We start from the raw sequence: 27,877 nt of genomic DNA, 5'->3' as shown, positions 1-27,877 counted from the left end.
GATTCTCCTGGAAACCATGCTAAGGCACATGGTGAGCAAGGAGGTGGTTGGTGACAGCCAACATGGCTTCACCAAGGGCAGATCGTGCCTGACCAATTTGGTCGCCTTTTATGACGGGGTAACAGCATCGGTGGACAAGGGACGGGCAACGGATATCATCTACCTGGACTTGTGCAAGGCATTTGACACTGTCCCGCACGACATCCTTCTCTCTAAACTAGAGAGGCATGGGTTCGATGGATGGACCACTCGGTGGATAAGGAGTTGGCTGGATGGCCACACTCAGAGAGTGGTGGTCAACAGCTCAATGTCCAAGTGGAGACCGGTCACCAGTGGCGTCCCTCAGGGGTCCGTGTTGGGCCCGGCCCTGTTCAACATCTTTGTCGGCGACATGGACAGTGGGATAGAGTGCACCCTCAGCAAGTTCGCCGATGACACCAAGCTGTGTGGTGCCGTCGACTCGCTGGAAGGGAGGGATGCCATCCAGAGGGACCTGGACAGGCTGGAGAGGTGGGCCCGCGCCAACCTCATGAAGTTCAACCAGGCCAAGTGCAAGGTCCTGCATCTGGGTCATGGCAATCCCAAGCACAAATACAGGCTGGGCGGGGATTGGATCGAGAGCAGCCCTGAGGAGAAAGACCTGGGAGTGTTGGTAGACGAGAGGTTCAACATGAGTGGGCAATGCGCCCTTGCGGCCCAGAAGGCCAACCGCATCCTGGGCTACATCAAGAGGAGCGTGGCCAGCAGGTCGAGGGAGGTGATTCTGCCCCTCTACGCTGCCCTGGTGAGACCCCACCTGGAGTACTGCGTCCAGTTCTGGAGTCCCCAACACAAGAAGGACATGGACCAGTTGGAAAGGGTCCAGAGGAGGGCCACGAAGATGATCAGAGGGCTGGAGCGCCTCTCCTATGAGGCCAGGCTGAGAGAGTTGGGGCTGTTCAGCGTGGAGAAGAGGAGGCTCCGGGGAGACCTGATAGCGGTCTTCCAGTACCTCAAGGGGGCCTACAGGAAAGATGGGGAGAAGCTGTTCAGTAGGGCCTGTTGTGATAGAACAAGGGGTAATGGGTTTAAATTAGAAGGAGGTAGGTTTAGATTAGATATTAGAAAAAAATTTTTTACAATGAGAGTTGTAGAGCACTGGAACAGGTTGCCCAGAGAGGTGGTGGATGCCCCATCCCTGGAATCGTTCAAGGCCAGGCTGGATGAGGCTCTGAGCAACCTGATCCAGTCAGGGATGTCCCTGCTTCTTGCAGGGGGGTTGGACTAGATGACCTTTGAAGGTCCCTTCCAACTCTAACTATTCTATGATTCTATGATTTTGCAACTTTTCCATTCTGGCAAGCTTGTCAAAATTCCTCAAGGAGCGTGCCTGTAAACAGACACAAATATTGAAAGCTTTTAAATGCATTTATCATGCTAAAACAAATGGCAGTACTTATGCTTCTTTGTAGCATGCCTGTGAGCACTCTCAAGGAAAATGCTTTGGAGCACAAGATTTTGCAGACAATTGCAGAAAAGAAGCTGCATGCTACATTTCAGCCTCTTAATAGGCTTTTCCTCCTTTTAACTGTGGCTGGTAAAGAATGGAAGTATTAGGCAGTCCATTGCTGCAGCCCTGCATCCCTCCTGTCTTCAGAGGCTTTTAGAAATTAGGACAGGGCACTTTTTGCCACCTTTGTTGTTGCCCATTCCCCCTCCTGTCACATCATGCATCTTTTTATTCCAAACTACAGATGTAAGGGAGGCAACTTGGGTACTCTCCAGGCTGGAGGTGTCAGTATTAAGCTGAGATTTCTCTGCAGCTGCTTCCATGTGGGAGGGAAGGAACCTCTTTGGGGCTATTTTCTAGCATGTTTGTGTGCCTGAGAAGCAGTCGAGTTCTTGAAGGGTGATACATTTTTCTGTGGTGGATGTGATGCTCACTTGTAGCCTAGCCTTCAGTTTAGCAGCCTCACCCTGGGGGAAGCAGGGGAGCTGCTCTTTATCAAATATTCTCTCTAATCAAAGTAGAAATACAAAATAAACATTCACCTTCTGCTCCTACATAGCATTCTGCTTCTCTTAACAGCCATGAGCTAGCATCCCTCCCCAACATCTGCCTCTATGGCAGGAAAATTGCAGGCAGAAAAACTCTTGTATCTCCATGCTAGTTAATTTCCTTTCTCTCTGCATTAGAAGGTAACAGCTCGCATCTAGGAGAGTAGAGTTTCCATGCTTGATACCCAGAGATAAAACTTTGCCACTACTGAAGTAAGTGCTAGGTTGCTACATACACTGAAAGGCAGCCTTCCCACTCACTTGGGCTTTGATCTGGTGACTTGGTCTTATGTTCCTGCTTGTGACTGATGCTCTCTGGATCCTATTCCTAGGACATCAGTTTCATCAAGGTTCTCCCATGTTCTGGACATAGCTTATTTGTATAGAAGTCTTCTGATTGCTGTCATTTATAGTCATTGCAACTTGGGAGCCCTTCCCTTAAACCCACTAGCTGTGGCTCTTTCATAAGCATTATTTATTCATCTGTGATGCTCGTGATAAGATGTACCATGCTAAACGTCCCATCCCGTGCCCTACAGTGGGGTAAATGTGTTTTAGACTTGCAGTCATTTCAGCTACATGATGATTTCCCTGAAAATTATGCTGTGGAAGTGGGCAAAGCACACTACTAGGGTGGAAGGATGACCGCTGTTAGAATAAAACCTGCACCACAAGGTTCACAAATGTGAATGACTGCACAGCTGCGGGGTTTTCGGAATCTCTGCATTTAAGCTAACTCCAGGAAGATCTACAGAGTATCTAGCCACTGTTAGAATCAGGCCTGAAACGTGTGTTTAGGAGAGCTATTTAAGCAAAATGACACAGCTGGGCTTGTGGCTAAGGATGAAGGCCAGAGATCTGCAGGTATGTATTCTGTTCCCAGTGCTGATCTAGTTATTTTAACCCTTCTTACCCCAGCATCTCAGCATTTCTGTCTTTAGTGTTGTGAGTGTTAAATTAATTGATGTTTGCAAAGCATCTTGAATTCCTTGGAGTAAGGCTGCTGGAGAGGGCAACCGTATTATGTAGCACAGCACTTGAAATGCACCTGTCACTGTGATATCCAGCGTTAGATAGCTGAATTATTATTCTGCCCACTCTCTAGGTCTGTCATAGCCACTTATTTTTCTGACAAAATGTTTTTAAAATCCTGTTAGCTTTACAGAGTTTCTCTAGCTATGAGAGAGCGAGCTGGCATCTATTTCTGCTCATTCATCAGCTGAATTGTCAGTTACATTTTGATTGCACAGTCTTTTAACAATGGTAAAGGTAAGAAGCCTGATTTTCAGATATCTCTTGAAGTGTGCAGTGCTGGCAGCAGAAGAATCCTTCTTTGACTTATGACCTGAGCCAATTTGCTCTGAAATCAGTGACAGCAAGTAAATATGGAACCTTGCTGTGCTGTTAGACTGTCATTTTTCACCACCTAACTGCACATTAGTCTATTAATTTTAGTAAAAAAATAGCAATTCTTAACTAAGTTTCCCCCCTTTATTTCTTCTCTCCCCACTTGAAATCACTCCTAAAACTATGAATTGCCTGTCACAGCCATCGCTTCTCTCAGCATATGCTGAATTTGTGCATCTTTGTGAGTCTCTGTAGCTTTATCTGATGTAAATCCATGTGACAACTGTCACATCTAGGGCACAGCCAGGTCACCAGAGCTGGATGGCAAAGATCTGACAGCAGCTGGATCTGAAAAGTTGTAAGGCGTTTATAATTCATCCTTATGTAGGGGCTTCCATGTTGTTCCACGTTTGATTGCTTGGTGACAGAGTACACAGGGCTATCTGTGCAGGCCGGATAGCAGTTCTTGGAAAATCAGTGGCTGCTTAGGCTGTGTTTGTGTACTTAGCTCAGACTTGGGCCTGAACTGTCCTGACAGTTTGTTTTCAAGACAGGAGGTCATTGGTGGCAGTTGCTTGGAAATAGTGCTATTTTGGCTCTCCAGGGTAAAAAAAGGATTTTGAGTGGCTGAGGAAGAAGAGTAGTGGCCACATGAATATATACAGAGAGGCCTCTAGAAAGTACCAAGTTGATTGTCCTGGAATCCAGAAACCTTTAGGTTTTTTTCTCCCTGGCAAATGCCGTGCAATCCTACCCGACTTCCTCACTGCACTGTGACGCTGTGACCTGCCCGGTCTCTGATCTGGATGGAGATTCAAGTAACATGTCTCCACTGGACTTACACCACCAAGCTCCTTTCACAGGAACTTTTAACAGCAGCTAGAGTGCTCTTTGACTGCCACCTCAAGTGCTGGGCTTAGTTGGACAGAAGAGGCTCCACGTCCCAGAGTTAATCCCTTCAATCATCCAGTCTTGCCTGTTGAGCCCAACATTTTCCAAATAGCTGCTTCCTTCATCAGTGATTTAGCTAGGAAACCATGAAGTGGGCAGGAAATGTGCTCACCTCAATTAGTAGCAACAGGAGTTGATGTATGAATATTTAAGATGGGAAAGGTAATTAGATGAAAGTACAAATTTAGCAACATTCCAACTACCAGAAGAGAAATGGTAACCTCCAATTGTGCAACCATTTGGTGCAGCTTTTCTGTTCTGAGTTTCCTTCCCTGTGATCACAAAATTACAAAACCCCAGAGTGTCCTTTTATGTGATTAAAATAATAATAATAATAATAATAATAATAATAATAATAATAATAATAATTGCTCTCTGAGTTTGTATCCTGAATTATTCCTGCTGCCTATTGCACATGACATCATGTGGTTGGCTCCATGGGCTCTTTAAAGAGAGAAATATATTGTAATGAAGATGTTGCTGGAACACTGTTGCTCCCTGGTATCATAATCTTTTTTTTTCTTCCTTTTTTTTTTTTAAGTGTATAATGTTACCCAGTTGAATATTATTTTCAGGAAGAGCATTTTGAGTTGATATTGGCTTTTGCTGTCACTGAAATCTGTAGCAAAAACCTTGTTTTCTGTCAGCAGGAAGCAGTGAATCGGGATATCCTCCAAATACCAAACTCATTGGAGATCGGTTGCGTGATTCATGTCAGAGCTGACATTTATCCTCTGTTACAGGATTTTTTCCCTGCTTTACACCTGCCAAAGATCACTCCTTCCAGACCCTGAGGTTGTCTTTAATACTGCAGGAGATCTGTTCCCACTATGCTCTTGCTTTGGGCTGTGCTGAGGATGGTGGCTTCCTTCAAATCTGTGCTGTTCCAGGCCTTAGCTAGAACATATCAGGGCTCCACTGAACCCTAAACCTCACACAGAGACATTTAAGCTTATTATGGTGGCTCAGCTGACAGGTAGTAACTTGTCAGTTGTAATACTAATTTTAAAAGTTTAAAGAGAAAAAAAACTAATAACGTCTCATATAGTGGCCTAGGGCCTTCTTCAAACATCTTTGCTATCAAAGCCCTCAATCTGGGGCTGAGCTAGACCTGACCCCCTCTGTTGTAGCAGCAGTTCTTGAAAAAAAAAATTATTTGAACCAAATACATTCATCTCCCCTCATCTGACATTTACATGTTAGAAAACAAACAAACAAACAAAAAAACCAAACTCAGAAAATTCAGTGGAAAACAGCCTTGGCCTAAGATGCAAAGCACAAATGTTCCAGTGTCTCTCTGTGTTCAGCCCTTTAGACGTGAGGACAGCTGCAAAGATTGGACAGCGAGGATTTGGTCAGGGCCTGTCTTTAGCAGGAAACCGGGCAAACTTCACATTATCTCAATGTAATAACATCAATCATCCCGGGCTTCCTCACGAGTTTTGTGAACTTTCCATTGACCCTGAACAGCATTTTGAGTTTAATGAGGCCTAAAGTAGGAGAGTATCTTGGGATTTGTCAGAACTGCTTTGCACAGCAAAATGGACAAGAAGGATACAAAAAAATACAGAAAAACAGCCATTAAAATAGCAAATGAAAGCAGAAAAAGAAGGAAAATTGTGTGGAGATGTGACTAGAGAGCATTCTTTGGGACCTCTTTTCAAGATGCTGAGGAGTAGAACATATAGCGGTGTAGAGGAAGCAAGTCATGCATGAGCGGCCCCATTACCATGTAGACAGGGGAACAATTCAGGCTGTAACTGTTTTTTTTTCCTTTTTTCAGACTCTGGGGGCTGTATTTCAAAATACAGTGAGGTTGTCTTTAAGTTTTTTTTCTTCTTTTAAATTTTTTTTTTTTTACTTTTATAAATCACCCTGTTATGGATGTTGTTTGTGCCTCATTCTGGACACTAATTGTGCGGAAATAATTGTGTAATCTTCAGAGATATTGAGCGTGTGATTAAAAGGCAGCCAACTGAGAGTGGGTGTAGTTGGACTGCTCTGTAATCCAGATTCTTCTCTGGATTACAGAGGCATTGGTGGCAACTCCGCAGCAAAAGCTGAGTTGGAGGTTTGGCACTTCCAGCTGGCTTGAGCTAACATCCAGCATCGACTTCAGGGATCTTAATGGCACGCCTCTGTGTTGACTTGATAATAACATAGAGTATACAGAGTCGAATACCAGACTTGAAGCTCCTTCCTAGGCAGGTATGTCTGCTTTGGTCAGAATGTGTCGTTCAGAAATGCCGAGGGTTGTTTGTTTTCTAGCCACCATTTGCAATCAGATGCTTTACGTAATTTCTGCTGCAGATGCGAATCCACCTGCTGATACAGACTTCCAGAAACTACATAAAAAAGCAGAGCAAGTTAAGAATATTTAAAAGGTGTACTTTTAGCTGTGCCTCTTTATGTTGGAAGTATCTTGAGATTCTGTTTTTCTTATCTTTATCCCTCTGTATTCAGCTTTTCCTTGTTTATTCAGAAGAGATGGGTTGCTATGAACTGCATAGTAAAAAACCCACTTATCTTCTTTATTTTTAATTCGCTCCTTTTCCACCCTTGAAACTTCTGAAGAGATTAGGCAGGTTCAGAACTGGCTTTGCTGTGTTAGATTTCACATTTAGAACTTAACTTCTTTATCATATCTTTTTTGTGCTACTGCTGAAGTTTCTTGCCACCTTCATTTAGGTATCTCACTGGATATTCGTCTGGATTAGTGTTAGATTTTGACATTTTTCCGTTTACCTTCAGGAGATTGCATTTCAAATGGCTCCTGCTACAGAATTTCCTTTTCTATAATTTCTCCAGGTACTTGTTTCTGATTTTTTTTTTTTTTTTTAAACCTGTGCTGCCCTTTGGAATGAGACAAGTTTCTTATCTCACTTAATCAGTAGGTTTAACGTCATTCCATAGGACATTGACTTTCAGATTTGTCGCTGGTTTCAAAGTTGGATCTGTGTGTTCAGAACATTGTGTAGGCATTTGTCATTTGAAGACCTTTATACTTTTAAAAAATACTATCTTTTAGCCTCTCAGGATTGTTCTTTTCTCTAGAGAGAACTTTTTTGGAAGTTCAAGAAAATCCCTTAGCCTTTGCTTGAGGCATCAGTGTGAAAAACAGGGAGGATTTTTTTGGACTTACTAAAATTGTTCATCCTTCTTCTGATGTTTTATTCTCAAAAAAACCTGCTGCACCCTAACGCACTTTATATGCAGCTCCCAAAAGAAAAAAGGAGAAAAAAAATCAGTGCAGGAAAATGAAAGTGTTTCAAGAGAAACTTCTAAAGGTAGAGGTTGTTTCCATACCAATTTCAATATACCCATAATATCCTTGCTCTGATACAAACATGCAATTAAGAACACCTGAGTTACGCCTATTTCTCGCCACAGTGCTTTTATCTGAATACCTGATTACATAGGGATATCATTTCTTCACAGAGCTGGAGGATGGGAAAGCACAAATTATGTGAATACTAAAGTGTAGTGTGGCCCAAGATCACAGCATTCCCACTGATGGTCTTCGCAGCAGCCTTGATTTGTCTGTCTCTCACCTCAATTTCCAAGCTCAAATCTGTGCTGTGCTCTGCAAGCAAGAGCAGATAATTCAGGAATGGAGAAAATGAGGATCAAGTTTTTCCCGTATATGAGAGCAGAGAGCTTTCATTGACTTCAACGAGGCCTTCAGGCATCTGGAAGTGGAAGTTGCCTTCAGGCATTAAAATTAACACCTTTTGACTAGGCTAGAACATTCCTTCTCTCTTGGCAGGCTGCATCCTGGTTGCTGTGGGAACCAGCATTTTTAATTTCCTGGCTTCTGTGTACATCCAAAATTGTAACTGTGATGTACTCTGTCACTAAGGTAGCTCTGGGGGTTTGCAGGGAATCGAGCCATCAGAAAGCATTTTATGTAGCACTTCTTTCCCTCAGAATCACTTTGGTGTATCTCCAAGGGGCATCTTCATGAGGCTTTTTGGAGACCTGCAATTCTCATTCATCTGACTGACTAATCACGGAATGAAAAAGGAACAGTGAGTGGTCATTTAGTCCTTCCCTTCTTAACCATCCCTAAGCTACCCCACGTTCGAAAGTTACCACAGGCGTTCTGCTTCAGTGCTTTACAGTTTTAAAGCTTGTACCCATGTGTGACCTCGCTCTCCTGCAGAAATTTAAGCTGTGACTTCTTGGCCTCTCCCCACGGTTGTGAAGAGTGATTTACCATCTTATTCTTTGCAGCACCTCTGCGCCTTTGCAAAATGTTGCCAGGTTGCCTTTGGTCTTCTTCACTCAAGGCTGAGCAACCGCAGACCTTTTCAGCTTTAATTGTAGGTCACATTCTGTGGCCTTCTCCTCAGTGCCATTGCTCCCTTCTGAACTCTCCAGATGAGCCAAATGTTCCTTGAAGCGGTCTCTGTCTGTCCTGCCTGAGGCTTCGCAAGTGCGGAGGGGAGTGCAAGAGCCTTTTTGTGTCCTGTGTGCAATACACACCATTTACCTGTCCTGGGGTGGGGTTTGCTCCTTTTTGTAGTGTTACAAGATTGTTGATTTCAGCTGAATTTGTGCCTCAGTATCATTTTCTGCAGAGTGCTGTCAGACCGTTTGTTCCTTATGCTTCATGGTTCATTGTTCTTCCCTCAGGGTGAAATACGTTGTGTTTCCTTATTGAATTGCATCCTGGTTATTTCAGACTATTTTCCCAATTTGCTAAGATTATTTTGATATCTAATCCTATCAAGCAACATACTGGAGAGCATTTGGAGTCTTTCAACTGGTGTCTTGTTGGTGTGACTTTAACAATATAGGAGACAAAAGGAGGAATATGGACAGATGGTTCCAAGTGATGGAGTTACCATGGCTTAATGTGTTCCTGCTCATCAGCTGAGATGTGGTAATGGACCATTTGCATTCTCCTGACCCATTGCATTCACAAATAAAATGTGTTTAGATTCTTTTGTTGTTGATTGTTAGGGACTGTAGCTTAGTTTGTGAGCAGTAACTTGAGAGCTTAGCAGCATCTGGATTGATAGCAGGTGTCCAGGCCCAGTACCTCCCATTCTGTTGCATACTGAACAGTATAATTAATCTTATTAGCTTTGTTTTGAGGCAAAGGGCAGTTTAATTCCTCCATCTCTAAATTCTACTCTCACACTTTGGCTTGTGTTAAGGACCAGGTGATTTCTGAACACGCCATGGGAGGTGATGTTTGCTTGTCTGGACTGTAGGTAAAACCATGTCAGGGATGAGCAGTTTTAAAACCCAAACTAGAATGTGCTGTCGGCTCTGCAAAGCCCCTCCAGAGCGAACCTTATCTGCTGAGGGAAGAATGCCGGCTAGAGTTACAAGCTGCATCTCTCTCCTGTGCTGTCATAACACATCTGCCACAGCCACTTTCTGGGAAATGTATTTGGAAGATAGAAGGGCACCTTCTTCTTGGTTATTATAATGAAGTATCTCTCCTTTGAATTCTAAAGTGAATTAGCAGTCTCTGCTCATTAACTGCTACCTATGTCTATCGAAGTCCGTGGATAATAGTTGCAGGTAGGACGTGTATGTTTGTTTTAATAGGCCTGTTGGGACTCCTCACGTTAAATGATGCAAGTCCTCGAGGAGGTATGTGAAGGAGCAATAAATAGTATGTAATCAAATTACCTTTAAAGAGTCTAAAATTTATTTCAAACACCCAGAAGAGGAGAGACCAGTGGTATTTTGCCCCACCAGTATTGCTGCTGTTGCCTTCTGCTTAACCTTCTTGAACTGTTCCTCGCAGAATTACTCCTTGCTTATCAAATTACCTGTCTTTGCCAGGAGTAATCACCTCTTTTTCACTGACTTCTGAGCCCTGTTGCCCAAACAAAGGACAAAACCTCTTTCACGAAGGAGTATTTGAACAGTTATTACTTTCCATTTTCTGCTGAGCTTCCCATAGCTGACATAGTCTGCCTACAATAGAATGTGTGTGTTGTGGGAAATGGATTGGATACATGTGGAGAGTGGATTTGCAGCATCTCTCCTGTATCAAGAATTGTGTTCCTGAGGCTCAGTCAAACCGCTTCCTCCTCTCTGACACTTTCAAATAGAAAGAGTTGGATTTGAGCTCCAGGAGGTTTGGAGTCATGCAGTGACAGGACAGAGCCTGTTGTTGGAGGATCACTAAATGATGAAAGATCATTGGAGAAACTGGGGAAAAGAGAATTAAACTGGGGAGCTGCTGCCAAGTATTAAATACTTAAGAGTCAGTTGGAAATAGGTGCTTATCATATATCTTCTCTTCCCTTCCACTGAAGGAAGGAACTATCTGGATGGCTGTTACTGTGACAAGCAGTTCATTTTTATGCTGAACACCTCTTCCCCCGCCCCTGTGCATAATAAGAATATTACCTATTTCCACTAGCCTGATCCCCTCCAGACACAGTTTACTTTGCCACATTCCTAAATGAGCATGAGCTCTCTTGTTCTCTCTGTCACCCATCACTTGTTCAGGGGAGAGCTGCCACTGCTAGTTTGGTTTGAATGATAGACTTAATTCTTCAGGGGAAATTTATATTTGAAAAACATGAATGGTTTGTAATCCAAAAAGGCTATTTCTTCCCCAGCTGGAACACATTCTGTATTAAATTTGATCATAGCAACCTAAAAGCCAAAACTTCAAGATGTTTCTCTGTGATGCCAGATTTACCTAGAAACTGCGCAGGACGTGCTAACACCCACTGTGTAGTGCAGGTGGAACTGTGATTCATTATCGCTTCCTGTGAACTCGAAAGATCGCTCCTGTTGACAACAAAAACCAGACTGAGCTGTCCTGTGGGCCAGATGTCTGGGCGATCTCCCTAATGCCAGTCTCCAAAACTCCTTGCCTTTAGGTGGGAGCGTGGTCGTCTTTGTTTGTCAGATGGCTTTTTCAAGGTGGTATTACCTGTTAGGCTCTGCACAGTCTGATGCGCTGTAGGCTCTTCCAAGCCATGTGCTCCAGGACTAGTTGCTCTCCCTGTTTCTAAGTATCTTTTCAGGGAATGATCAGCACTTTGACCTTTCCTTGGTTGGGAAACTAGGGCTAGATTTTGAGTCAATTTAGGTATGAAGCTTATAGAGTGGCATTGTCCTGAGTGAAGCCCTGCATCTAGTAAAACACATGGGTTTCTGATGGATCCACTAAGCATTTCTTCCAGAATTGAAAAAAAAAAAAAAAAATAGCATCTCCAGGATCAGGTAGTTGACAGCTAAAGAGATTGGTAGCCCCTTGGTAGCCTGCAAAGCAGGGTCATCACTTTGGCAGCTAGCAGAGCTAAATTGATCGGGAATCATGTGGAAGAGATCAGGTGGGGCATGTCAACATAAGCTGACATCAAAGGTGGTTTGTGTCTTGGGGTGATGGAGGCTGGTTTGTTGGGGTCTGTAGGGGCTTGGCACAGTGCCCCCCATGTCTGTTGCCCCTGCAGAACTGCTGACCTCCTGCAGGGCAGGACAACCATCTTTGGCTGCTCACAGCTGCGGTTGGCGGGGGAGCAGAGGTCAGAGCTGGCCATGGCATCTTGCTCAGCAGAGCTGGATGTGAGCCGCTGGAGGCTAAGGGCTCTGTAAGGTGGGTTCTGCGTAGTCACCCCCTGCTCTGTACGGCAGGGCAGCATGCGTGGGATGGAGAGCGTTTGGGGCGTGACCTTTTGACCAATGTCTGGAGAGGAGAGTGAGGAAGGTTAATGTGAAGAAGACAGGAAAATAACCTTGGATATGAAGTGTTTTCTGATTAAGTCCCTGGAGTGTAGGAGCAGTGGTTTATTTGGAAAGCAAAGGAAAATGAGGTTACTCAAAAGCTAACGGACTTTTTTTTTGTCTGCAGGAGAATGTGCTGATAAGAAAAGAAATAGATCTTCTCTAATTCTTGGACTACTTTTTTGTCCCCTTTATCTCTCTGTGCTGCTAGCTTGTTGCTCATATGTAATTTGTTTAGTTTACCTTAAATAAAGGGAATAAAGTTACTCTGTGTTACAGCTATCAGGTTCACAGACAAAAACCTCAGTAGCAAAGACACAGTGGCAAGGCTGTAACTCGGGTCTGGTGTTGTTGGCTTTGCAGGCTTCATCTGCAGATACAGGTGCCAGTCACAGGCAGCTGAAGGACCGGGTTGTAATAAGACAATTGTGAAGACTTAACTGAGAAGAAATTTTCTTCTTCCTGAAAAGGTGTGTAGCCCATTTGCTAGTTTCATTTGTATTTTCTGTTTAATTCATGTCAGGTGAACAAACAGTGCCAGGTCTCTGACAACTGACTTGATCCTGCTTGTAATGTGGGCAGATTGTCTTTCTACTTGAGAATATCTTCTGGAACCGGATTGTATCTTCCAGTACTGATACCTTGTGCAAGGCTTCCATGCTAGAGGACAATTGTGAAAGGAAAAGTTAAAAAATAAACTGGTGGGAGTGTTTTTGCATGGCTGGCAGTGCCGTTTCAGAGGGAAGATGAATAGCTAGTGCAGTGCAAAGGATAAACAGAGGCAGAAATGCCAGGTCAGATGACAATGGATAAACTAATGTGATCAATGGAGACAGCAGCTGACCGTGGAACAGGCCGGTGCACAAGGGGCTCTTTGCTTAGTGTCAGGGGGCAGCGTGTGCCTTGCTGTCTGTTGACTCTTGTCCTTGTCTTGCTGTGGCTGGTACTGAGTAGAATAGGCTAAAACTTTGGTCAGCACGCTGCGTCACTTTCCCTGCGTGTGGATTTTAAAATCTTTTTGTTTCTCTAACCAGGACCTTATCTTTATTTAAAGTCTTTTTCTTTTTAAACTTGGAGGAAAATACCTCCTGGTTTTTTTGCTGTCAGAAGAAACTTAAGGCGCAGAGCGGGCAGGGAGCTCTGGCCTGAACCCAGATCCTGTCTGTGGAGTTCCAGTCTCCCAGCCACTTGTTCTGCCCGATCCAGAGCACTCTGCAGAGAGGACTCGCAAATCTTCACTGCAAAGCAGATTTTTGAAGAGACCATACAGTGATTTTTTTCACAGTTTACTTTGTTGCCAAGATAATCCTGAGCTGTGTCAAAGTCTCTGTGTGGATTTCCTCCAGAATTCGACAGTGTGCCACTACCCAGAAGCTGTCTGGTGACGTGGTCTCAGCCAGCTCCCAGGCTTCTCACACAAATCTCTGGATAAATGTCAAAAGTTCAGTCTGGTCTCCAAGCACTATCAAGGAGAAAAAGAACAAGAAAAGCAGCACTCAGAGATGGTAGTTTTTCAAACTCCTGTTTTAACAAGGCACTGATTTTAATCAAAGCCAGTTCAAGCCTTTGAAGCCTTCAGTATCAGCATAACCAGAAGAAGGGATCTCAGTGTTTTCAGTTCTTGTTTTGCCCTGCATTGCGTGCACCCCAAGAGGTGAAGACAAATAACTGGTAATAACTGGAGTCTTTTGTGCCTCAGCGGTTAACAAGTTCATCATGTCTCATAGAAACTGCATCCTAATTTTTATTCCAAACAAGATTTCAGCACTAATTTTTGTTTTGACAAATACGATTTGACATAAGAACAGTGGGAGTCAAGACCTTTCATTTTTGAGCTAGGTTTACATTGTGCTGATCTAAATTCCTCCCCCTTTCACTCTTGTCTTTCAGTTGTAAACTTGGTTATTAAAGTTAGCAAAAAGCTATTTGAAACTCTCTGTTCTGTAGCATTTAAATGGTCCTGCTATATGCAAGATTAAGTATGATAGCTTCCTAATGATCTGTGCTGTTCATTTAAGCATTGGCACAATGTATTACTGTACAGATTTTTTAAATGGCTGCTTTGAAGATGAAGGATTCAGTTTCTGTTCACTGAGAAACTTCATAAAGGATTATTTGCCAAATGGCAGGACCAGGACCCCTGGGTCTTAGTCTCCATGACATTAGAGATGATATTCCTTAACCTCTTTGCTTGCTCTAGTGCTTTGGCACTGCCTGCTGAGTAGGTGTGTTGGTGAGGTTAGTTTGGGCTTCCATCCATCTCTGTGACAGACAATTCATAATGGCAACAGCAGGGTTACGTGTCTGCTCTCTAAATGCAGGTGATATGGCACAGAGAAGAATTTTATTCCAGCTAAACCTTGGCATTAGGGAGATAGTATTGAAAAACTGGTGAAGGTACTTTCATCTCCCGCTGCTTGGGAATCCTTGCACCATTTCCAGCCTTGCAAAGGCAGTACATCTAGGCACACACTAAATTCATCATTACTCCTTGCACCTAGATAGCAAAGCTGGTGAGAGTTGAGACAGGGAGACTGCCCCGTTGCAATGTGATGTATATGCTATTTTGGGCAGCCATCCTTTAGATGACACAGCTGCGACCCATCATGTTTAGTGGCTTCCCAGGCACAGAGTGACTGTGGGAGTAAGGCAAAGCTGTTGGTAAAAGGCATTTCTTCTTCCTGAGGAAGAGAGCTGTTGAAGACCCCACTCTTAGCTACTCATTTGCTGAAGCATCACTTTTACAGCTTTTCTAAACATTCTTCAAGGGACAGACTTGCAGCTGGGAGCCCTTCAAGTCTCATATCTGGCCTGTCGTACTCCACGTTGGCTATTTTGGGAAGAGGAGAGTGAGGGAAGGCAGCTCTCTCTGTCCCTCCCATCACAGCTGCTCCACCTTGTCTAGAAAATCAAACATTTGCTGAGCTGTGGAGGCTGAATATGTCCTGGGGTTAGGCCACTTGTTTAGCCATTGGCAGAGCTGTGGGTCTGCATACTGTGTACCAAAAGCACTTGAAGAGGTAGATCCCCAGCCTGTAAATACCTTACCTCAAGGAGATATTTAATTGGTCCAAAATTGCTTCCTAGAGCCTGAGTAACTTAAAACACACACACACACACACACACACACAAACCGAAACAAACTCCCCCCCAAAAAACAACGTAAAACTCTTTTTGATGAAAGGGTGCTTTTTGATCCCCAGAGGTGTGACTGGGGAAGTGATATCCATCAGGTAGGAGAGCTGGTTGGACTTTTTAGGAATGGAGCTGGGAAAGCCAGAAGGAAGAGCAAGAGGTTGGTTCACCTGTGCAAACATGCGAGGGCATTTTGTCAGATTCTGGAGAGAGGTCCAGGAACACAAGCTGCTATACCAGCTGTCCCTTCTCTTTGGGCCTGCTATTCTGTATCCTGTTTAATACCTACCTCTGAGGTAGGATGAAGGTAAAGGAATTGTGCTTTGTTACCAGTGAGTCACTCTGTTGTCTAACTATTGTCTCTTCTCTTGTCAGTGAGTCACTGACACCTTATTAGAGCAGCTGACAGACCCCAGGCCCTGTTCCTGCTGGAAGGAGTGCGATGCGGCTTTGTTTCGACGGCAGCTGGACAGGCTGAAAACATAGTGTGAGGCTCAGGCTCCGCAGCCCAGAAGGCTGATAGATTTCCTCAGTTATGGGCAACACTTTAGCACTTTGAACTGATACAGCAGGAGCAAAGCAGAGGAAGACAAACCATTTTCTGAGCACAGCAAAAACCACAATCTATTTTCTGGTGCCAAGGGAATGCATTGAAAATATCCTGGATGCTCTTGCAAGTGCTCTGCACTCTCTCTGTTTTTCATTTTTATTTCTTCACAGTCTGGTTCTGTCCCCCTTTCTTATCCTAATTTTTGTCCTTTCCTTCAATCCCCGCACACTCCTCAGTCATATAGTTGCTGTTAAGAGAAATCTAGCCAGTACTGTGCCTTTCAGCTTGCTATTGTCTGCCTGCAGGGTGGCAGAGGTTCTTTCAAGCTGAAGGTTTTGACCTTGGTTGCAAGAAGCCGTACGAAAAGTTGTGGCTTTCTTTGATGTGACTGTCTTCTGTTCTGTGTAGCTCCCACAGAGACTGAAGGAGAGCTAAGACCAGGATAATGTCACAGTCTCCTGATAAAATACAATTCTGTGGTACGAAGACAGTGTCTTTTGCTCAGTAGGTCTTGTTACTCCCTAAAATATTTAATCCTGTCCTCTGGGATCTTTTCTAATGGGGGAGCTCAAGTGTGCTGTGTGGGCAATGCCTGTCAGCGTTTTACCTGGTACTACCTGCGGCTGACTCTTGCTGTTCTCAGGCAAACCTGGATTGTAAACGTGAGCAGATGCAAAGTGTTCACGTCGGTTGAATTTCACATGTGTATTTGGTGGCTCATTGTCCTGGTTCTGGCTAGGATAGAGTTAATATTTACCTGAGCTGGGTGGAGAACTGAAGCTGGTAGCCCCTATGGCTGGGATAGTTAACTAATTAGCTAACAGCTGGGGTTAATTTACCCAAATTAGCCAAAGGGCTATTCCATCCCATCTGACATCATGCTCAGTATGTAAGTGAGGAGGGTGCTGAAGGGAGTCTCCCTGCTACTTGGAAGAGACTGGATGTGGAGATCTGTTGTGAGCTATTGTACTGTATTTGTGTTCCATCACTGTTTTGTTTTCTTCTGTCATTACTGTTAAATTTACTTCTTGTTCAATCTCAACCCACGTGTTTGGTTTTTTTCTTCTGGTTTTCTTTTGTTTGCCAGATCTCCTCCTATTCTCTCGGAGAGTGGGGGGAGTGAGAGAGAGACTGCGTAGTCTGGTCCCCGTCGGGGCTGAACTACGACACTCATGAAAGCCTCAGCAAGTCAGCTGTAAGCTCTTATTGCTCTACTGATGATCAAATGTGCCGTTTCAGTTGTGTATCTGACGCTGGCATGTTTGATTGGCCTGTTTCTGCCTAAATCGGTGGGTTTGCTTTGCAGAAAATGGGTAGCTAAAAGGAAGTTCACAGATGCAGCAGCAGTTGTGGTTGTTACCACAGTTATACATAGTCCCTGCTTAGTGCTTTGCAGTGCTTTTCAAGCCTTAATTAGCCCTTACATGTTTGGCAGGTGGTAGGGTAGATACTCTCTACCTTTGATCAGCCCTCATGGCCTCCTTTTAAACTGTACGCTGAGAAGGCAGCTGTTGCCTTTTCTCCATGCACTCGCTTGCTGGGATGCTGAAGGAGAGCAGGGCCGTGGGACATGTGCAAATGGGTGAGTCTTGCGCCTGTGCCCCATCTGTTACTCGTAGGTTCCCCACTCACCTGACTGGGAGCTTTTCACCCTTCATGATTCTCATTCAGCTTGTGATCGGGACCACATGTGTCACTGCTTGGCCATAGTCTGTGGGCTCGTAGTCGAGCAGTTGAGGTCAGGGGAGCCCCAGGCTGCTGTGGCAGCCCTTCTCTTCTTCCCTGTGCTCTGCAGTGGGTTCAGAGAAGGCTGCCCCTCACCTGGCAGGCAGCTCCCCGCGTTCAGTCGGTGCTGCGGGAGCCTGGCAGGCTTTGGTACTTGTTAGTTTCTTTGTTGAGACTGGCAGGTATCTTCCAAAGTATTCCCTCTCTGGCCCAGTAAACAGATGTTAAACATCCTAACGGGCCTTTGGAATTGTGTTTTGTCTTATAAACTCTTGCTGCAAGTGGCTTTAACAAACCCCTGAGCTAGCAGGCAGCAGGGACAAGTCAGATATAGGAGAAGAGGATGAGTCCTTCGATTCAGATTATCTACCCCAGACTAGAGCAAGCTGCTACGGGCTGTATCTGTGGCTTTGAGAGATAACACTACTGTTAATGTCCATGAAGGCCCTTCTGAGATGGTATCACTTGAATGGTCTTGTTCCTCCAGGCTGGCAGCAAAGCACACTCCCACTGAGGCCTTGGGGGTGCAGTGTGCGTACAGTGCCATCTCCTCTCTGTGGAGCACTCGGTTCAGCACCTTTCACAAGCACCATGTTAATTGATGTAATGTTTGTTAGTGATTTCTGTGGCAGTGTTCAGCAGTGAGCGGGTGGGTGCTCGTTCCTCTTGGTGGGTGGAAGTAGGAACAGAGCAGCCTTGTTGCCTCCATGGATGTCTCTATTCTTCTCATGCACAAAAGAGCAAATAGACTTGTGGCTTGGGACGGGGTGGTACAGACCCTCCTTCAGCTCAAGGAGAGATGAATCTTTGTATTGCTACCATGAGCTGCTGCTTCTTGTGTGCTGCTGCTCTCCCACAGATGAAACTCCAGGCAGAGACCTTGCCGCTTGCTGTCACAAGAGCTGCCATGAAGTCCTTCAGTTGGAAATGCCCCTCGACAAGCATCCCTGTCTCCTGCCGGAGGTCCTAGTTCTTCCCGCTGGTCCCAGTGGAGGGTTCCTCTTTCCTGTTCAGAATGGCCATAGGCTCTCACTGGGCAGTGTAGGGCCTGGTGTGGATCCCAGAGCTGCGTCCCTTCTGGCCATCAGCAAAGTGATCTTGCCTCTCCCAAGCAAGGTGTATCTACTCCAAGCCGGTTTTGCAGCTGGATCGGGGTGGGGTGTGCTTTTCGTAGAACACAGGGCCTCAGGTTTGTGGAGACAGGCAGAGGCTTAGACATGGAGTGTTGCCTAAAAGTCATCGCTACTGTTTCTGGGTACTTTCAGAAGGATTTCTTTTGAGAGTTTCTTGGTTTCTACTTCAAAACTCCCTCAGAGAGAGAGTACAATGAGGTTGAAACCAGTAATTTAGAGAGGGGAGTGTCAGCAAGAGTCAAAAGTGACAGAGTGGGCTTTTATTCCTTTTGCTTTTGAAGCTGCTTCCTCTTTGATTATATCCCTCACATTATAATGTATAGATCTGGACAGATGATTATTTTTTAAGATCTCTAAAAATAAGCAGCACATCAAGCAAATATCACCTTTATAAATAGGGGCATCTATATTGTAATAAAGAAGTGGGGATACATATAGTACCATCTTTTGACAGCTGAGTACAATCAGAGCACTGGGACATTGTATCACAGGCTCTGTCCTGATGTGATGAAGCAAAGTCGGAGCAGGGAGGAATGGAGATGCTCCTGTAGAGCAGGGTCACAGTCCTTCCTAGATGTCTGCTCTGTCCTGGCACATGACAGAGACGCAACAGCAAAGTCCTGATGCCTGGTTTGCTCTCTGCATGGTTGGAAGGAGGTTCTTTTTTATCATACTTGTGAGACAGCTGGAGCTGAGACAGTAGCTCATGGTTTTGCCGTAGACTTTGTTAGCTGCAGGAAAGAAAATCAGGCATGCATTTTGCAATTGCTTCAAAGCCTCTGCAGAAGAAAGGAAACATCAACAAGACCGTTGTACAAAACACACAGCCTGTGGTTCTTCAGAAACAGAGTGTTTAGGGGAATATTTAAAACAAATGTTTAAAATGACACAAAGACAAACCAGCAGGGAAGCAGGATTTGCCCTCTGCTCTGTCAAATACAAGGAAGGAAAGCTAAGCAACTCCGAGCTGTGCTTTAGCGAAGCTCCGAGCACGTTCCTTATCCCCAATGCATTTCATGTATTTAAAGGCTTTACTTGCTGAAAACATAAAAGGCTCTGTCAATTCAAGCAATATTTTTCACTTCAATTAATCATCCCAGAAAACTGTAACTTTATTGTGTCTTTGTCTCTGTTTAGTTTGAGCAAATCCAACTTTTCTCATTGTCTCTCTGCAGATTATGAAAGGCTTTGTGGATTGTATCATCAAATTAAATTGAGCCTGTTAGTGTTGCTCTCCGAATATCACAATAATGGGCTGTGCCTCTGGCAGCATTGCCCTTCCTTCTCTTTTCAAAATGTTTTGCCTGCATCCATGTTGCTCTGAGCTGGTGTGTCTCTCCTTGCTAATAGGAAAGTGTATAAAAATCACATAATCGTTAATATTGAAGAATCATTAAGGTTGATAAAGGCAGTTCTGACTGCAGTTATGTTATTTTTCATGGTCACTGCTTTTGGAAAACGTGCTGTACAAACATCAGCTCTGTTGTTTGTTAGAACCCACCAGTTGATCTAGTGGCTGTTTGACTCCATCTGTTGCTCTCTCGGAGATAGCTTCAGTTAGATGATCATTTCACCAGCCTGCAGGAATAAATGGATTTCTGGAGGCTGGCTGTACTGCCTTCATCCCTTCTCCATAGCCCCTGTTTTTGATGCAGGCAGCAACTGAAAGCCAGCAATCTGTAGCTGAGTAGTAAAGTCTTGGTTGGGTTTTTATTAAAGCAATGATGTGCTGACTGGCTGAAAAGTGTCAAAACTGCGATCTTGTAACATCAACAAAGTAAGGCAGGATGCCTTTCTTACAGGAGAGGAATGCTGAAAGCAGGAATGAGCCCTGCGTGAAATCAGTGGATCTGAGCACTTCTCTGGCAAAAGGGTGTGATGTACATCAGACACGGTCACTTGTTTTCCTTAATAAGAAAAGACCAAAGTCTTAAGGTTCGTGACATATGACTCACCTTTGCCTTCCTCTCCCCTCTGCGGTAGTTCCACGACAGCGCATCCAGCTGGGTTTTCCTCTCTCAAGCAGAACTAGAATTGAAGTAACACTGAAGGTATTACAAAAGTGCCAAGCCAACCTCAGCATGCAGTAAAAGGCTGGGAAAGCTAGGGGAATTTGGGGTAGTATTTTGAGAATCACAGAATCACAGAATTATTATCAAGATTGGAAAAGACCTAAAAGATCATCCAGTCCAACAATCACCAATACTTCTCAGCTAAATCATATCCCTCAACACAACATCCAAACGTTTCTTGAACACCCCCATGGTCGGTGACTCCACCACCTCCCTGGGCAGTGCATTCCAGTGCCTGACTACCCTTTCCGAGAAGTAATATTTCCTAATGTCCAGCCTGAATCTCCCCTGGCGCAGCTTGAAACCATTGCCTCTAGTTCTATCACTGTCTACACGAGAGAAAAGGCCGACCCCTAGCTCACTACAACCTCCCTTCAGGAAGTTATAGAGAGCTATAAGGTCTCCCCTGAGCCTCCTCTTCTCCAGACTGAACAATCCAAGCTCCCTCAGCTGCTCCTCATAAGGCCTGTGCTCCAGACCCCTCACCAGCTTCGTAGCCCTCCTCTGAACGCGTTCCAGGGCCTCAATGTCTTTCTTGCAGTGAGGGGCCCAAAACTGAACACAGTACTCGAGGTGCGGCCTCACCAGTGCTGAGTACAGGGGGACAATTACCTCCCTGTTCCTGCTAGTAACACTGTTTTTGATGCAAGCCAGGATGCCGTTGGCCTTCTTGGCCACCCGGGCACACTGTCGGCTCATGCTCAGCCGAGCATCAATCAGTACCCCCAGGTCCGTTTCCTCCACGCAGTCCTCCAGCCACTCCGCCCCAAGCCTATAGTGCTGCCTGGGGTTGTTGTGGCCGAAGTGCAGGACTCGGCATTTGGTCTTGTTGAACCTCATCCCATTGGCTTCAGCCCAGCTCTCCAGCCTGTCCAGATCCCTCTGTAGGGCCTCGCTACCTCCAGGCAGATCCACACTCCCAGCCAATTTGGTGTCATCTGTGAACTTACTGAGGGTACACTCAATGAAGGAATGAGCCAAATTGAAATATGTCTCAGGAAAACCCCTGGGCATACGCAGTGTTGTGGTTATGCTGGAAAGGGAGATGATAAGGACAGAGCCGGTACATGCAGTTTCTCCTGCAGAAATGAAACCTGAACCTCATCCAGGCACCTTTGCTGCCAGAAACTCCCAAGAGGTCTGACTGTCAGGGAGTGGGTAGGAATGTGGCTGCAACTGAGCAGGGCGTGGGGCTGTGTGTGGGCCTGCAAGTGCAGCTTGCTGAGGGCGATAGAGGCGACATCACACCTACGGCCCTGGTGTGCTACATCCGCAGAGGGATGACTGGTGATGTTTCCAAAGTGGAATCCTCCGTGTGAGGATTTGTGTTTGCTGGGTTACCCAGGGAAGTGATAGCCTTTGTGATTTAAGCACAGAGGGTTTTGAGTCGCAATGTGCTTCGTACCCTTTGCTTTCCCATGTTAGGAATACTTTCAAGGAACCCAAACAGAAATAAAACTCCAGCACTAAGATGTTCCAACCCCAGGGTTGTTAACATCTCTTCTTTAATTTAATCTCAACTGCTACAAGATTGTCTTTCTACACACCTTTTATGGTTTTCTTGGTGTGGCATGCCATGTCATTCTCTCTCACTGGAAGTTCTCCTGTAGTGCATTTGCGTAAGACAACGCTTGTCATGCAGTTTTTTACATGGATGACATGTTTGGTCCAGGTACTTGGCTGGCATTTACTTCGTCTGCATGTGTCCCATTGCCATCTGCTGGAGCATGGTGAGCAGGCTCACAGGGGCTGTTCTGTTAGCCAGAGGAAGGGAGCTCTCTCCAAAGTCACTCACTCTGTTCAGGATTCATGGAGATTAGTTTCTGATCTCTCTGCTGCCAGATGAGGCTGTGTTTTCTACTGATAGTAGGAGACCTTGGGTCATGACATGGTGCAAAAGTATTTTGTGCCCCACAGAATGGTAAAAGTCCTATCTTGGAGGTTCTCGCACAATAAAAATAAAATTATCTTCACTCACTTAGAAGAGGATTATGCTTGTAACTGAGTGCATGAATGGGGATTCATCATGCTCTTCTGTTTGTAATGCAGGAGGCCTTCGAGGAGCTACAGTGGTTGATGCCTTAGATACTCTGTACATCATGGAACTCGAGGAGGAATTTCAAGAAGCAAAGAAATGGGTGGAGAAGAGCTTTGACTTGAATGTGGTGAGTCACTTACTGGGAATGCTTGACTGTGTCACAGAAACACTGTGTGTTTGGCCAGCCCTGATCACATTTTTCTCTAAGAATCATTTGGAGACAGAATCTATGAAGTCTGTTGGGGAAGGAACCACTCAACTCTAATTTTTTTTTTTTCTTCTTTTTTTTTTTTTTTTTAAGGCCAAAGGGACTGCTGTGATGATTCACTCCATCTTCTGCCTATACATGGCACAGGGTTCCAGTCAGGGACCAACAGATCAGACTCACAGTGTCTGGATGAAAATGAGAATCAGTGTTTAATGGTTTCTGTGTTTTGGTCTGGGTTATAAAAACAGCTGTAATTATTAGATACTCCAGGGAAGTTTTGTTCATCAAAGAACAAGTTCTGTTTCTTCTCAGTTAAATGTCTGCCTGTGGTTAGATAAGTTTTCTTTTTACATGCTCATTGATTAAGATTGAAAGCGTTAATCTCCTTGACTGGGCCCTTTGTTAGTATGTCATTGCTGGGACTTGTGCAGTGGGAGTGTGGCACCTTGGCAGCAAAGTGGGAGCACGTAGTGAGCCTAGATTTGGAAGGAAAGGCATCATATCTAAAAATGTCCAGAGGTGCTCACTTTCTGTGGCCCCTGAAACTTTCCTAGCCACTACTTCTTAGAGCTGATATTAGACTTGCTGGGACTCCGGACGCAATGCGTTCCTTGCAGTGCTATCAAATGAAGGATGCTGGCTGTTATCTCACTTTGTGGCCAGGGCCCCTTGCCATTGCTCAGACTATTGGTCTCCAAGCCAGGTCTTGTATTTCTCATGGGAAAGCTGATAGGGTCACATCAGTGGCACACAGTGAACGTTAAAACCAGAGTGCAGTTCAAACTTGTATTTTTTTAATGCCAGCCTAGTTGTCTGTTGTGAAAAATGGTTCTCCCCATGGGAACAAAGCATGCAGCTGCCTTTATAGAAAAGCATCATTTGGGAGGGCACGACTGGCATTCATATATTCGTAAAAGGAAGACCACATCTGATAAATTTGGTGAATGCTCTCAGTGCGTTACTGAATCGATAAAAAAGGGACAAAATTAACTGGGAGATAATTTATCTAGATTTCATAAAAGCTTTTAATCTTAGCGTGCAGAATAGATTGATCTGCAAAGACAAGAATGAATGCTATGGATTGATCGGTGGAGTCAGAAAGCACAGCAGAGGGAGGGAAGGAGGGAAATTAATTAAAAATTGGCTCTGTACAAGGAACTTTAATAGTCCAGAAAAGTGAGGCAGGGATTCCAAGGTGCAGAACCTCTGTTTGAAACTGGGTGCCGTTATCTGTCTCATGCAATTTCAGTCATAGTTTCAAGAAAGTGCTTGCTCTCATTCGTAACCTGCGGGTATTTGGACAGGGCAGGCTTGTGCAGGGGTTCAAGCGCCCCTTTGCTTTGCCTTCCTCAGTGAAAGTGCTGTGTTGGTGGAAGATCTTTCTGGTTTGGGGCTTTATGCATTTGCATGAGGGCAGGAAGCATTTATCGTGCAAATTCAATGGCCAAGATCGTGTGTTTTTTAAGGGCACGTTTGGAATGCAATCGTTTTGACGTTGCTGATCATCAGCTGAGTAGGTAGAGCAAAACTTGTTCCAGTTGAGTGGGTTCTTGAGCGATTCAGTGAACCATATCCGTCTGTGTCCGCTGTCTGTGGTCGCGGGGCACGTGGACGTGACGCAGTTTCTCTCTGTAAGCATGCCTATGACAGACATCCTATAGGCTGTGGTCCTCTCTGAGCCTGCAGACTGGGATGAGTCCTTGAATGACAGAAAATATCTACCTAATGCAGGAAGTGCATCACATCTACCTAGTGCAGTGCCCTCTTCACAAGGAAATAGAGAAAGTAATTTTTCCATGTTGCTGTACAGTTTTCTCTTTAAATAAAACATTTTAGGGGAAAAATTTGCCCCTTGAACTAACTCACAGCTTTTTGTGGGGTATAACCTAAGATGGAGTTGGATGGATGGACAAAATGTATGCCCTAACTGATTTACATAGTGTCAGCTGGTGATAAGTGGGCAGTTCGGGTGTTTCTCTTCCCTTCGGGCTCCACCTGTCACTGTAGAGCAAATAAAGCGCTGAGATCTTAGACAAAAATCTGTGTTACACTGTGGGTGAGGACTGGGAGACTTAAGTATCTACCTACAATCTGTTCCCCTCAGCTGCCATTTGTGCATGCAGACTTTGCAGTCAAGTATATCATTATGTATTTTCAGAACGGAGAAGCATCCTTGTTTGAGGTGAACATCCGCTATATTGGAGGACTGTTGGCTGCATACTACTTAACTGGAGAAGAGGTTTGTTTCAGCAGCTCTGCATATCTCTCACGGTGACCAATAATGAACTGAAAGGGTTCTCCAGCAGCTCTTCTCTGAGCATCAGATAATCCCTCCGTAACAATAGGCTAAATATGAATATCGAAATGCCACTAATGTTCTTTTAATTAAGTCTCACATAATTACCTTGCATACACTGTGCATGGCTCATTTGGAAAGATCTTTTCTCCTGTGGGCAGTTCTAGCAAGACATGTTTTCGGTTGAACACATTGCTCCCTAGTGAAATGCCATTTGCAGTGATCTTTGTCTTTGTGCTTGTTCCTTTGTATTCTAAACATAGGCAATATTTCATCAAACATGATTCCAGATTCTGCCTCGGGCTAAGGAGGGCAACTGATTAGTGGCAAGTGCTCCAAACTCCACCTGGACAGTCTCTCTGTAGCGGTGGTTTCTAAGATGAAGTGTCCAGGGGCACAGGGAAGGAGAGTGGCAAACTGCCAGGGCAGGGTACCTGTATCCTGCCAGCTCCTGTGACAAAGCGATACAGCTCCACAAAACGTCTCCTTGCCCAGCAGGCGTGGGCTTGGCGTCACAGCCCCTCGTGTAGCATGGTGGGGGGTTCAGTCCTGGCTAAAGCAGGAGGCTCTTGCTTCCACTCTCCTTCTTTCTCTCTAGCCCAGCAGAGCCTAGGGCTTAATGCCGTAATCTGTTTTATAATGCAGCTGGACTGGAATTCTACAGCTGGCTATAGAGAGATGAAGAGATTATTCCTTTGCAGTCTTAGGCAGTCAGAAACTCTGATTCGAGGCGGAGTTTTGTGAGTAAAGGAACTGGAAGACTGGCTCTTAAAGGCGAGCTTAGCTCTCTTGTGATACACTGACCGTGCCTGGGTGCTGTCCACCATAATAGGATGGGATGGCTCATCACTGCATAGTGGCACCATTGATCCGTGGAGTCACAGGAGAGGTTCTGTTACTTTAGTTGCATTTTAAATGAGTTCCAGGAATGACTTGTCTCTGTGATTTCCCTCCAGGGAAAACTCTCAAAGACTCAGTACCCCAACTTAGGGCTGGTCTCAGTCACAGCTTCAATAGAGCAAAGAGAAACCACATTAAACCATAAAACTCTAGCAGTGACCTCTTGAAGTGCAGTCAGCAGCGATGCTCAGCAGCCAGGGCAGTGCCTGTCATACATCAAATCAGCGTCACCAGGCTGAAAGGCAAAAATCAACTCCCTGTCTCTTGCTTTCCCTTCTAAACCAAGCCCCTGCCTCCTTGTGAGTGTATCAAAGGTCTGCAAGCCCACAGGATAGCTCAGTTTTCCTCAGTGCTGTGTTTTTAGAGCAATAAATTCCTGCCTTCTGAGAACTACTGTGACAGCTTGGGCTGGTATAGCGGGGCTAGAGGTAAAAGGCTTTTGCTTTATCTCTTAAGTCACTTAACAGGCTTCTCTTGATCAGGACTAATCTCTGGAGCAAAGATTAGTGCTTGTATCAGTTTGTCCCAAAATAATTGTGCATAGTGGCTTTGTGCTGTAAGCCACCATAAGCTGTAATTTGATTTGAAAGCCCCAAATTTGACATTAAAAATGGAAAAGGAGCAGCTTAGCCATGGAACCATGAATCCTTCCTGGAAAAGAGTTGCAAGTAAAAGACTGTTTGGAAATCTTGTTTTTTTGCAACAGGAGATGACACAAGCTAGACAAACCCATGTTGTAAATCTAGCAATGCTTCACGCTAGAAAGATTTCTTTGGATTTTAATTCAGTCACTTCACCTCCTTATGTCCTCTGCCACCCTGGGAGAAGGGAAGAATTTGTCCCCAAAGAGTATCTTTGGATCAGTTCAGATCACTGAAATTTGCTGCAGAGGTATTCAGGGTGTTCTGAGCTCTGCAGCTCTCATCGGGGTTGAGGGTTTGGCAGGATTTTTAGAGGACATTTCAACAGATACCAAAGTTCAGCATGACTTTTGGTTCAGATCTATCATGCGGTGGAACCAGGGCAGCCGTATACCTGAAGTGGTAGATTCTTAGAGTGCAGCACTTTTAGTTTTTTATAATGGTGTGTTTGAAAAAGGAGATTTGAAAAAATTCCAGTGAGACTGGTCTTTACAGGCAGTCCATCAAATATTTATCCTCTCTTCTTCTTTTAACAGGTTTTCAAGAGTAAAGCTCTGGAACTTGGAGAGAAACTTTTGCCAGCTTTTAACACCCCCACTGGTATTCCACGTGGCGTCATAAATCTGGGCAGGCAAGACACACGTCCTTACAAGCATGTCATTTTATTACTGAATGTTTGTAAAAGACCAGGACTCAAGCAGGAACAGCAGCAGTTCCTCAGAGGTGCCCCCCTCTAGTGCAGATTCTTCGAGGTCATTTGTTTTGCCAACTCAAAACCAAGAGGTGCCTTGGCAGAGATTGCAGGTGACTCAAGTTAAACCCAGCTGTGTTTTATTAATTTTGGGCTATCCGCAGTTTCTTCCTCTCCCTCTTGGCAGGGCTCCCTGCTGCAATAGCATTTTCCTCACTCTCGTTTTCTTTGAAAGGTTATTTGTAGTCTGCACGTAGCATGTGGTGCTCTCTCTGTATTTTTGCAGTGTGCCCAAGTAGATGCATGTGAATTTATCCAGGCTCCATGTTTGGAAAAATTAGGAAAGGAACTGCATGGGACTGGCTGATAGTTTTGCTGCTAGAAAGCGAGGAGTATACAGATCCTCTAGTTTTCTCCCTGCTAGCGGCGCTCCGCCGGGTGTGTATCCT

At 44.8% G+C, this 27,877-nt stretch overlaps 1 protein-coding gene across 1 annotated transcript in view; it reads left to right on the top strand.

Annotated features, from left to right (window-relative positions):
* The window catches only part of MAN1C1 (mannosidase alpha class 1C member 1), a 68,453-nt gene that overhangs the window by 22,085 nt on the left and 18,491 nt on the right, over positions 1-27,877 (top strand). Inside the window, exons 4-6 of the mRNA XM_086764925.1 lie at positions 22,704-22,819; positions 25,059-25,139; positions 27,274-27,368. Of these exons, the coding sequence (XP_086621051.1) occupies positions 22,704-22,819; positions 25,059-25,139; positions 27,274-27,368 (292 nt within the window). The remainder of the gene's footprint in view (positions 1-22,703; positions 22,820-25,058; positions 25,140-27,273; positions 27,369-27,877) is intronic.

The sequence above is a fragment of the Chlamydotis macqueenii genome, chromosome 22 (genome assembly GCF_036417535.1).
Source record: "Chlamydotis macqueenii isolate bChlMac1 chromosome 22, bChlMac1.mat, whole genome shotgun sequence".
NCBI classification, from domain to species: domain Eukaryota; kingdom Metazoa; phylum Chordata; class Aves; order Otidiformes; family Otididae; genus Chlamydotis; species Chlamydotis macqueenii.
Note: the sequence above shows the minus strand (reverse complement) of the source record. Positions and strands in the feature narration are given on the sequence as shown.